We start from the raw sequence: 12,393 nt of genomic DNA, 5'->3' as shown, positions 1-12,393 counted from the left end.
AGACAGAGACACAAACACACTCATTCATTCATGCAGGATCACAAACTTCATTTGAACCACATTACTATAAATTCAGCTTAATCTATTTCTGTTTAGCAACATTTTTCTGTGAGGTTAAAACATAAACCCAATGTGTGAGTGTATGTGTGTGTCTGTCTCTGTCTGTGTATGTTGTGTAAATGTGTCTGTAGATATAAATGAACACAATCCAGGTCAGAGAGCTTGTGTCTGCGGGTTGGGTCGCACTCATTTCCTGTTCTATCTCTGGAGCTCTTCAAAGGCCACACACACACACACACACACACACACACACACACACACACACACACACACACACACACACACACTACACCTGAACACACACACACACCCTACACAGCTCGCCAACACCCTTCCTCATTTTCCTGTTATTCACCTTAAAACTACAGTACGGTATAAGGTTATACATATGCTAATAATAATAAAGTGAAACATGGTCAGTGTGACAGCAGCTGACAAACATCCTTTTATAGTTACAATACCCATCAGTTGGTTTTTATTTAAAATAAATGCTGTTCTTTTGAACTTTATATTCATCAAATAATCAAAAAAAAAAAAAAAAAAAAAAAATGAACTGTTTTCACCACTGATAATAATAATCATAAATGTATCTTGAGCAGCAAATCCTCATATTATACTGATTTCTGAAGGATCATGTGACACTGAAGACTGGAATAATGATGCTAAAAATACAGCTTTGATCACAGGAATAAATTACAGTTTACTATATTATATTACAATAGAAAACAACTTATTTTAAAATGTAATAATATTTCACAACATTACTTATTTCTATCAAATAAATACAAGCTTAAATACAATAAGAGACTAGTTTCAAAAACAATAAAAGTGTATATGTATGGATAATATTCACACTGTAGCTAAATATAAATATTTAGTTTAATCATTCTATTATTTTAAGTAATTTTCTATTTAATATAAAAAAAGATCAGATGTATAACTCAGTAATTCAGAAACCAGACAAACACAAATTCAATATGATTTTTGTTCTTTATAATTGTATATTTTTTTAACCAAACTTTCATACAAAACTCTACAATGTTATCAGAATATTTCTTCATCCGGTTTTAAAACTCTAAAACATCTTATATACATTGATATCGACATAAACACCCATATACATTTATTTTACACACAGCAGTCACATTGGTTTTAAAGACACACTAATAACAAACACAGGCAGCATAAAATATGGCAGCTTGGCATGTCGGTTCGCCCTCCACGTTTGGTTCATCCACTCGTTCGTTTAGTGCACGTACATCGCTGACAGTGAATGGATGTGAAGAACAACAATAAAGACATGAACGATAGCAGATAAGCAGAATGAGAAACAGGACAGTGCTTGCAGTCAAGGTTTTGGTACACAAGTCCACAATTTGAGCGTGTTGACAAGCTTTACAGAGAGTTTGAGAGCAAGAGAGTTATTTCAGACGTTAAATTATATCACAAGCACATATATTTGAACTAAAATTAAAATCCAGATGTGTAAGCATACCCTGTTTAATGTGCGTTCACAGACAACAGATTAATCGCGAATGTTGTTCCAAATAGAATACCTTATCACATGACCTTCAGTCTGCACTCCCATTGGTCATTGCGGCACTGCTCATTTGCATAAACTGCTCAACTTTGTCCGAACGCAAACAAGTCTGCAAAAGTCGTTGTCGTTCGGTCGCAAATCGTTGTGTGTGTGACTGTGAACGCACCTTTTTCGTAACAGAAGATAGGTTTTTTTTTTTTGTCAGAGTAAAAGTGCTCTGAACTTCTCAGTATATCTCAAGCTAGCACAACCTGAACGGTAAATGCTATCGGCTTGATAGCATTAGCAACATCAAAGCGAACTAGTGTTGACGTTAACCATGAGGTAATCAGCACATGCTATCCGTAGACACAGAATAATTAAAATACTATTGCTATTGTATCCGTTTTTTATTACTTCATGTTAGCTGCATGCTATTCTCAGCCTGTTAGCATAATAAACCAAAGCTGATTTCATATGATAGAAATATATTTATATAAAACATCTGTTGCTATGCTACATATAGATGCGTTTTGGTTTCTCAGTGCTTGCAGCATTCAGGTATCGCCAGTTCCCTTCCTTTCACCAGTGCAAATTTAGAAAATAGATGCTTTTTTAAATTTTTTGAAAAAAAGAAAAAAACGTATGCGGAAAAAATATATACTCTCAATACAAAAACAGTGTTTAAAATCTTTAAAAACTTTTTCATATAAAGGATGACAAATCAATAGTTTTTTTTTCTGTGGCATCAAATACTGCGAAAGACGACTGCGCTACATGCATTGCGTTCAGCTTATTAACCAACTCAACCCACAAGATGGGAACAGAGTTCGTCCCCGACATCATGAGGACTTTGGATATTTCAATGATATGACGTTCATATCAAAGTGTCCGAAGACATTATTTCCTGAGTTTAAAAAAGAGGCCCCGGTGGAAATCAGATCGACACATGTCCATATTCCGATATCCATCTTGATCCAGTGATCGGCACTGAGAACTCCTCTTGGTTGTTTCTGTCTCGGTGTCTTTTTCTCCGTTCTCCTAAACTTGTTTCTTTCTTGCGCTCAGGAGTTTCATCTCAGACCCTGTGAATCGGAGTCGAGGGTCCGTCACGTTTGTCCGGCTCGCGCTCGCTCTTCTTCCGTCAGTCGTTCACCAGAGTGCAGGGGATCATCATGGATTGCTTGGCCTGTTCGTACGCCTTCAGGAAGTCTTTATAGCGTGGAGCACAGCCGAGCCAGGCCTCCCCGAAGTGCACGCGGCCGGTGAAGAGAAAGCTCCCGGCGCCGGGACGAACGCCACACTGCAGAGGTGTCCGGATCTCCCCGGACCGCGTCAGGCGCCCCGACTCGGGGAACAAGGAGAACTTTTGCCGGTAAACTCGAGTTGCGCTCACTTTGATCACTGCCGCTTTCAGATTTGAGTCCGTCTCCACTGAACGGATGTTCCCTCGGACCACTAAAAACACAGAAAGCTCCATTAGTACGGATAGATTGTTGATAAAGCTTACACACAGGTGAAACTTGGGGCAAAAGTTAATTTATTTCTGTAATTCAACTTAAAAGGAGAAACTAATATATTATATAGACTCATTACATGCAAAGTGAGATATTTCAAGCCTTTATTTGTTATAATTCTGATCATTATGGCTTACAGCTTTTCACAATATTCTAATTTTCATAAGCTATAAGCCATAATCATCCAAAATTATAACAAATAAAGGCTTGAGATATTTCACTTTGCATGTAATGAGTCTATATAATATATTAGTTTCACCTTTTAAGTTGAATTACTGAAATAAATGAACTTTTGCACCATATTCTAATTTTTCCAGTTTCGCCTGTATATAATTAACATCAGTAGCTTTTGGTACTTTGGTTGGTTTATGATTTCCTTCTAAATCATAAATTAAAGCTGGATGAGGCTAAATGAACCCAGTGGATTAATGCAGATTGGGTTTGGTGCGAATAAATCAGAAATCTCCTTTTATCCAAAGCAATTTACAGTCGAAGTTTGAAAGGAGTAACGTTGTGCAGCAAACTAAAACTAAAGCCTTAAACTATTTGCATTATTTGAAATAAAATCAACTTTAACTGAAATAAAATACAAAAAAACTATGATATATATCATATATGTGACCCTGGACCACAAAACCAGTCTTATGGGTATTTTTTTTAAAGCCGAATACATAAGCTTTCAATTGATGTATGGTTTGTTATGATAGGACAATATTTGGTCGAGATACAACTATTGAAAATCTGGAATCTGAGGGTGCAAAAAAATTAAAATATCGAGAAATTCTCCTTTAAAGTTGTGCATTTATGTTCACGATTGTGCTGCATTCACTCACAAAAATATTTTTAAAATATATTTATGGTAGGAAATTTACACAATATATTCATGGAACATGATCTTTACTTAATATCCTAATGATTTTTGCCACGAAAGAAAAATCCATAATTTTGACCCATACAATGTATTGTTGGATATTGCCACAAATATACCCGTGCGACTCGAGACTGGTTTTGTGATCCAGGGTTTGTGATATAAAAATAACTTAGACTGAAATATAGTAATATATAGTAAATACTATATAGACATATTTTAAAATATAAAAATTAAATTAAATTCTAAATGGAAACTGTAATAGTATTTCAAAATAACAGTATGTTGCAGACTAAAGGTACTTGGGTTTGAACCTGTGACCTTGTTCCTGGTTGCCAGTCTAGATCTTAAACTAAACCACCAGAAAGTGTGGCGTAGAGGTTTAAGATCTGGATTTTAAGGTTGTAGGTTTTTGCTGATTGCTTTGGATAAAGACGCATTTATCCTGATAAAGTGGAAGAAAAACTCAATTCAAATACTCACCAAAGTCACTAGTGCACACAGCCATCAGAATCTCGGTGTTATTGCACGGCCTGCAGGCTCCTGAGAGAAAGAGGAGAAGAACAGCTCAAGATGAGGTGTCACACACAGCTGCTAGTGGAGGTGTGATGGCCTTCTGACCGGTGTGAGCCATCTCACCTCATCAAAGCTCACGGGAGAGGTGTCCAGACCACTAACACTTCCCTCTTCCTCTCTATTGTTCCTTCAGCTGATCTATATGGGCTCGTAAACTAGCACACTGAACAGCTGATCTTATAAAACACATCTTTGGAAGATGCAGGATGTGTGTATAGCTGCGCTTACAAAAAAAGACCATGGTAACTACAGTTTCTAGTCAAAATACCAGACTTTAGGTCAGGGTAGATGGCTTAATTCATTAAAAAACTAATGAAACTGAGACAATAGGCTATGCTAATGTAAACGTCACCGTTTTTTGTTACTTTTTGTTGTTGTTGCTTTAACTTCATATTTGTCAACAAACTTAATCTACATAACACAAAAAATATATTGAAAAATGTCACATTGAATTTAATAAAAATTTATATATATAATATTCAAAAAGTGTTCCAAATTTTATTTCAAATTGTATTTTATTTGTGTAAATATCATTGAGATACTATTATAGTTTTTATTAATATTTAGATTTTTTAAATTGGTTTTCATTTTGTTATTTTCCATGTTTATTTTACTTAAATTTTCTTTAATTTTGTGTTTTTGTAATTTTATAGTTTTATATTTCTTTTTATTACATTTTCAGTTATTTTAGTACATGAAATTTACCAAAATGAGAAACAAGCTAAAATAAAATAAGTAATTGATATATATTTTTATGGTTATAATAATTTAATTGATACAATTCATTTTTATCAAGCTTGTATATTTATGTTCAGTTATTTCACTTTAATGGCAATGAAAATTACCTATTAATTGTCATTAAAGTTAAATTAATTAACAAATATATGAGCTTGATAAAAATGCTAATTTTAGAAGAAAATTTCAGATGGCACTTAGAGGCTTTTGCATCTGAAGTCTTCATATATATATATATATATAAATTCTTGGCATTGGCTGATAACATTTTCTCAACATCCATTCTGCACTCTAGATATCTGCCATATTTAAGTTGAGCGCTACCTAAAGTCCTGATTATTAGAAGTTAAAGGAATGCATCTCGAGCTCATTCCTCCACATGTGCACTCACACACTGAGCAACAGGTGTCCGTGTGGGTGTGAGACAGAGAAAGTTGTTGGCTCTTTAAAACTTTAAACGTCCTTCCCTGTCTCCTCTCTGCTCCCAAAACTCAGAACAAAAGATCCACTTTTCAGTTGCGTGGTTTCCCCCCCAACCCCCCGTTACCACGGCGACTGTGCTCTCATGCAATTCTCTGAAATGGCTCACTATGGAGACAACCCCCCCACCCCCCCATACTAAGCTTTTGTCTTTCTCTCCCTCCCCCCCTCCTCGTCTTTTCCGCTCCTCGAATCCGAACGCTCCCTCCCCCATTTCTCACAACTGGCTGGAAGGAGCTGCCCAGCTGAGATTACCTAAAACTTTACATTTAAATCATTGCAATGCTACAATTACAGGTTAAAAAGTAAAATGACGAATCTGTGCTTTTCAAGAAGAAGTTGTGGGATTCTTCACATGGTGGATCTACTCTAAACCGCACTGCTCTAAAGTTCAAGTCTCGGTAAAGTTTGAATGAATGCTCTGTTCGTGATCCTCGTTCTGCACCCCCATCCTCCCAAAGGTCAAAGGGCAACTCAAACTCAGCATAATTCTGGAGAACTTCATCTCCAACCTTGCACATAGTTTCAGTGTTTGAATGGGTTGAGGACTCGTGTGCAGGTTAAAGAGATAGTTCACCCAAAAATTTAAATTAGCCCATGCTTTACTCACCCTCAAGCCATTCTAGATGTATACGAGTTTCTTCTTTCAGACGAATACAATCAGAGTTATATTAAAACATGTCCTGGCTCTTCCAAGCTTTATAATGACTGTGAATAGCCTTTTCTGTTTTGAAGTCCAAGCTTTATAGTCCAAAAAGTCTATAAAAGTGCATCTATCCATCATAAAAATGCACTTTTAAAATAGAAACGGCCATTCACTCTCATTATAAACCTTGGAAGAGCCAGGACATTTTTTAATATAACTCCGATTGTATTCGTAACTCATGGGCTAATTTAGATTTTTTTTGGGTGAACTATCCCTCAGAAATGAGCATGTAAAGATTTCTTAATCTTTCAGCACACTCATTATATATCACTACTATATCTTCACCTTCACTGCCAATCGGATCCGTGTTGACTGACGGCTGCGCCATCCAATCCCCTCTCAGCTCGTAACGAAACGCTGCGATGCGTCGGCTGATGTCTTGGTGAGGGGTTGCTTGCAGGAATAGGGCTGTGCGTTCCCCAGGCATGGCACTGAAGCAGCGCACCTGGACCGGGCCGGGCGTCTCGGATGTCTCGTCTCCCACCAGAAGCTCCAGGATCCCGTCTCTCTCCAGGTAAAGCTGAGCTCCACCCCAGTGCGGGTCCGGCTTGACGCAGGCCGACACCGGGCTCCTGCCGGACTCTCCGGGGACCATGGCGCTCCACGGCAGACGGGGCGAGAGCGTGAGACGCAGCGCTCCAGCGGGGTAAAGCCACTCCACCGAACCCTCCGCACACCTCAACCAAACCTGCTCCACGTTCCTCACCGCCTGAGAGAGACCGCTGCAGAGATGCAAGCCAGAGGTTAACCTTTATCCACAGCAAAAATGGTGCAAGCTGGAAGACTATCATAAAAATGACTTTTTTGGGGGGTAAACCATCCCTTTAAGTTCTCTATTTGACTGTCAAATTATTTAAAAGTGTCCACAAAACATTTAAATGCGTCAAGATTTGTATATTTTTATTTAACATTTGCTTTTGTTTACTTTATGCTCCTCTTATAACATAATGCACAGTTAGTTCTATACTCAGCCCCACATTTATAGGCTATATACACAACTTCAACTTTCTTAATGCGCATATATCTATGAAATCAGTGTGGAGAGAGGTCTGAAAAGTTGAGTCATAATATCTTCTGATGTTTTTTCCAGTATTGTGTTGCTGTAAGAATACCCGTGCCTCACCGCAAGCAGTTCAATTTACAATTTGTCACTGACTTTTTGTGCACATGACAAATAAACGTGAAACTTGAAGCTTGGATTTGTCCACTGGGTATTGAAGTTGCAGGGAAAGTTCAACGCCTCCTACTGGTTACTTTCACTGCAGTCTTTTAAACTTACCGCACTAATAGAAACAGACATTGCAACCCTCAGATCACATTTCCTATTATATATTTTAATTTCTTCCTCATATTTTATAAATGATGTGCTAAATTTACCCTTTTTGCGCACATTTACTCTTGCCATTTGTACAAAATGATAATCCAAACTTGACTATATCCACAAACAACTAACTTATCCTTAGATAGATAGATAGATAGATAGATAGATAGATAGATAGATAGATAGATGCACTTACATTATTTTACTATTAAACAAAATATTTTACTAACGGTTACTATTATAAATATTTGCATGCTTTCTGAACACTTAAAATTGCACTGAGATCATGCAAAGATAGCAGGAAAAATCAATGCATTCCAGAAAAAAGCGTAAAGATATTCTCAATGAATTAAAGACCAGCAGAAAGCATTTAACTCTGTGTTGATGAAGTTTACCTTCCCCTCCAGCTGCACTGGTCTTCGGAGTAACTGGCCATCGTGAAGCCCGTGAGAAATGAAATCCAAAGCGCAAAATCCCTGAAGCCCCAAACCTCCATCACTGCGCAGAGACGCTGCGGTTATCCAGAGGCGCGCGTGCGTCAAGTCCTTCTCTTCGCTGCTTTCACAAAGTTAGATTTAAACACAACGAACAACTACTGATTCCATTCTGATGTAAAAGCCTGCTCTTTCCCTCTCTTTCTGCAGATCGGAGTCCGTACGGCTTGAGCAGTGAGCTGACTGACAATGCGCGTGCACAACTGCTGACTGACTGACCGAGTTCCAGCGCAAGAGTTTCAGAACGGGACTCAACTTTAAGCCCCGCCCACACCAGCAGGAGGAGGCGTGGCTTCACCGCAGTTAAAGTCCAATGAATGGCATCTCGTCTATTCACACACTGGGTAAAGGATTACGACAGAAGAATATTTAATCAGCTTCTTCTGAATGTAGGCTATGTGAAGGATTTTGAAACATAACACGGGGTTGGCAGCAGTGGCACTGAATCATTCTAGCGAATCATTTGGTTCGTGCGGTTAGTTCAATGAACCGATTAAATGATTCACCAATTCTTTTTCGCCATATCCCTAGATATATATATATTTTTTATCACTGTTTTAAAATTGCGTTGAATTTGTGTTGTTTATTGATTCAAAATGATATTAACAGCTAAATTAACGATTGCATTTTCACAATATGAATATTTAAACAAGAAATTGTTAATACTAAGTCAGTGATTTGCTAACATATGCTTGTCTATTCCAACAGAATCGTTTTTATAGTCGGTTAAACATTTTTTTGTTGTGAAATCAGTAGTTTTTCCCACACATTTTGTGTTTCCTCTCCAGCTTTAAAGTCCCCATGAAATCAAAATTGAAGTTTTTTTGCTTTTATTATGAATATGTTAACCTATTGTTATCCATGGTCCAAAACAATGACAAAATTCGCATTTAGAAGTTATAAGCACTCAAAAGCAGTATCTCTTCTGCCAATATGGATCAATGATTTTGATGACATCACTCTGCACTTCAGCTTCTCATCAGATTTTCTGTCCAATGAAATGCTCTCTAGAATCTGAAGCTCCGCCCCCTACATTATAATAGACTATGAAGCTTCTGCTGCTGAAATCGGTCACTTGTTCACACAATTACTATTTTCTACATGATGAATGGCACATAGTACAATATATAGGATACATAACGTATCGGATACATTTGAATTCGGCACAGAATGCTATATTTTAAAGTGATATGGAAGAGATTAGGAGGAAACTTTGGCTTTACCGAGCTCAACGGCTCTGGCCGAGCTGTGATATATAAACGTAACACTATTGGCTATTTAAAAAAAGGGGAGGAGCTGTTCGATATATCCATGTCTTCCTGTTTCAGTGGAAATTACGTCAACACATTGAATAATGCTGCGCATTTCAAGGCACTTCAGTGGCACTGTAAGAGCGAAATGCAAGAAGCCTTTCAGTTTGATTCATCACGGTTAACGGCTGTACATTACCATGTAGACTTTCACTTCCTGCTCAGCTACTGTTCGGACGCTTTTGCTTACTGCTCCGCGCTTTGCTCTATCGCTTTTATATTTTTATATTTTATCTTCTTTTATCAACTAATTTCAACTCCAGCAAATCAGCACAGTGCTCAAACGCTTGGATTACAACAAAAAAGCTGAATTATTTTATTCGACCAGCCTCCCACTGAAAGTTTACATTCCGGGGAAGAGAAAACACAACTGCATAAGGATAAGAGAAAATGCCTCTTCTGGAATCTACTTGCTGCAGCAATTGCCACAGACTTTTACAAAGGATTGCAGTTCTTGAAACAAAGTTATTTGCGGGACCACCAAACCAGACGGAACACACAACAGAGCTCCGTCATGGAGGCCCTCAGCATACAGCCGGTGAGTTTCATGAATCTACTGCTCCTCCACAGGCCATACTGAGTGTAGAGAAACAAGCCGATCGACTTACAAATCGATGGCACTATCAGGGAGCGAGACCCAAAGGCACTCGAGACATCAGATTGTCACGAGTATCACATATTGCCGCAGTAGCATCCTCTACCCCAGATACGGCTCTGACAAGGATTGCAAACACTGGTCTCCTACCACCGCCTATACATCTTGAGAATAGATTTGAAGTATTAATGAATGTAAATGAGGAATCTCCAAACGTGATGAATGTGATCGAACACAGACTGGATAAGCCAGTAGCTAACACTGATGCTAACTGGCGCTCAAGGTCGAGCAGACAGCGGCACACAGCTCAGAGCCTAGCCGGGCACACGACTCTGATAGTAGGAGACTCCATTATCCGACACACTAGTAGCAGGGATACAACTACGTGCTGCCTTCCACAAGCAACAATTTCTGATGTAAACAGGGAACTTGAGAACATTCTGATGAAACATAAGACTGCAAATCGACTCATCATTCATGTGGGGAAAAATGATATTCATAAAGAGCAGTCAGAACTCCTTAAGAAGGATTTCAATGAACTGTTTGAAACACTGAAAAGACTGAAAGTACAAACATTCATAAGTGGACCACTCCCAGCAAGAGGAACAAACAGGTTTTCACGGTTGCTTGGGCTTAATACATGGCTCCAAAAAACCTGCAATATAAAAGGAGTGAACTTCATTGACAACTTCAATCTTTTCTGGAGTCAGAGGCAACTGTTCCAACAGGACGGACACCACCCAAACAAACTTGGTTCAAGAGTGCTAAAGGACAATATCTACTTCTCCCTCAATCATCCTTCTGCAGTGTGTGCCAATCCACTCAACCTGAATGGCACACACACACCTGGACACAGTATGAATGACCACAGGACTTCACTCCAGCACCTGAATGGACATGCGGTTGACACGTCACACAAGGACAATGATAACACCACTCAGCCACAACAACTTCTGCTCACGGACACAATCTCAGCTGAGCCCTGCCCACAGAGCTCACCACAGATAGACTGTGACATACTAGAACTGCTCCAAGATTCAGCACCCAAGGACGACTTCCTGGAAAACAGCCAGGGAAACCAGGACAGCATATTACAGCCTCCGATAACACCAGAGCAACAGCCCCTCTCACCAGACACGCTATCTCTATCTCCACCATCTCCACTTCTGGGCTTCTCAGAGAAAATGGAAAAACTGGTCTATGCTGGAACCAAACTATCACACTCTTTTGCAAGCCCACAGATATCAACCAAAAAACAGCAGGCCCTAAAACCACCAAAGCCTGCAGGCCCCGCTCGCCCTCCCCCTCCTCCTGCAAGAGTTCTTCGGTCTCTGCCACGACGACAGGGCTCACACCCTCCTCCTTCTGCTCGAGGTGAACTAAAAACAACTGATACCAGCTCTCAGTGATATGTGCCGGGTCCCCGCTATGATAACAGTAACTTTCTCAAATGTTTACAGAACAAGCGGGAACCCTGTGTGCCTGTATCTTTCTCTATTGCTGTTCGATTACATGATAGAAAGTCTAAGGCCTTCAAAAGCCGTACAGCAAACCCATCTAATCTGGTGCCTATTACACGCCAAACTAAGACTGCTGTGTGTACAAAAAGTAAGACTGTCAAGTTAGCACTTTTAAACATCTGCTCACTTAAAAACAAATCACTTCTAGTCAATGACTTAATAACCACATACAACCTGGATTTTATGTTTCTAAATGAAACTTGGCTAGAAGACAACTGCAGTGCAACTGTCCTCAATGAAACATCCCCTCCTAACTTTACTTTTATGAGTGTCTGCAGAGCGGGTAGGAGAGGTGGGGGAGTAGCTGCTCTTTTTAAAGATGTCTATCAATGTAAGCAAATATCATTTGGTAATTACCCGTCTTTTGAATATCTGGGTATTGTGTTAAAAGGTGCTCCACGCATTTTACTTATAATTGTTTACAGGCCTCCAAAATACTCTTCAGCCTTTTCTGAGGACTTTACAGAACTGTTATCAACCATTTCCTCAGAGTTTGACTGTTTTGCTATTTCTGGAGATTTTAACATTCACATAGACAATGCAGAAAACAATATGGCAAAAGAAATCAAAACTGTTTTAAAAACTTTTGATCTGACTCAGCATGTACATGGACCGACACACAATCGTGGACACACTCTAGATTTACTTATCAGTAAGGGTCTAAACATTTCATCGATTGTTATTAAGGATGT

The 12,393-nt window shown here is 38.9% G+C and overlaps 1 protein-coding gene across 1 annotated transcript; it reads right to left on the bottom strand.

Moving 5' to 3' along the window:
• Positions 1–1,033: 1,033 nt before the first annotated feature.
• On the bottom strand, positions 1,034–8,614 carry metrn (meteorin, glial cell differentiation regulator). Its single transcript, XM_079601120.1, has 4 exons — positions 8,178–8,614; positions 6,747–7,183; positions 4,448–4,507; positions 1,034–3,037 (listed from the first exon to the last, which is right to left on the bottom strand). Exons 1-4 carry the CDS (start codon positions 8,276–8,278, stop codon positions 2,724–2,726), a joined length of 912 nt encoding a protein of 303 aa, XP_079457246.1. The 5' UTR covers positions 8,279–8,614; the 3' UTR covers positions 1,034–2,723.
• Between the last annotated feature and the right edge of the window lie 3,779 nt (positions 8,615–12,393).

The sequence above is a fragment of the Phoxinus phoxinus genome (genome assembly GCF_949152265.1).
Source record: "Phoxinus phoxinus genome assembly, chromosome: 24".
NCBI lineage: Eukaryota > Metazoa > Chordata > Actinopteri > Cypriniformes > Leuciscidae > Phoxinus > Phoxinus phoxinus.
This window is presented reverse-complemented; position numbering and strand designations above follow the sequence as displayed.

Coding starts and splice junctions, on each gene's coding strand:
- metrn (XM_079601120.1), bottom strand. CDS start 8,278: ATGGAGGTTTGGGGCTTCAGGGATTTTGCGCTTTGGATTTCATTTCTC. Junction 4,508..6,746: donor GGATCCGATTGGCAGTGAAG/GTGAAGATATAG, acceptor TCTTTCTCTCAG/GAGCCTGCAGGCCGTGCAAT. Junction 3,038..4,447: donor TGTGTGCACTAGTGACTTTG/GTGAGTATTTGA, acceptor CTGTGTTTTTAG/TGGTCCGAGGGAACATCCGT.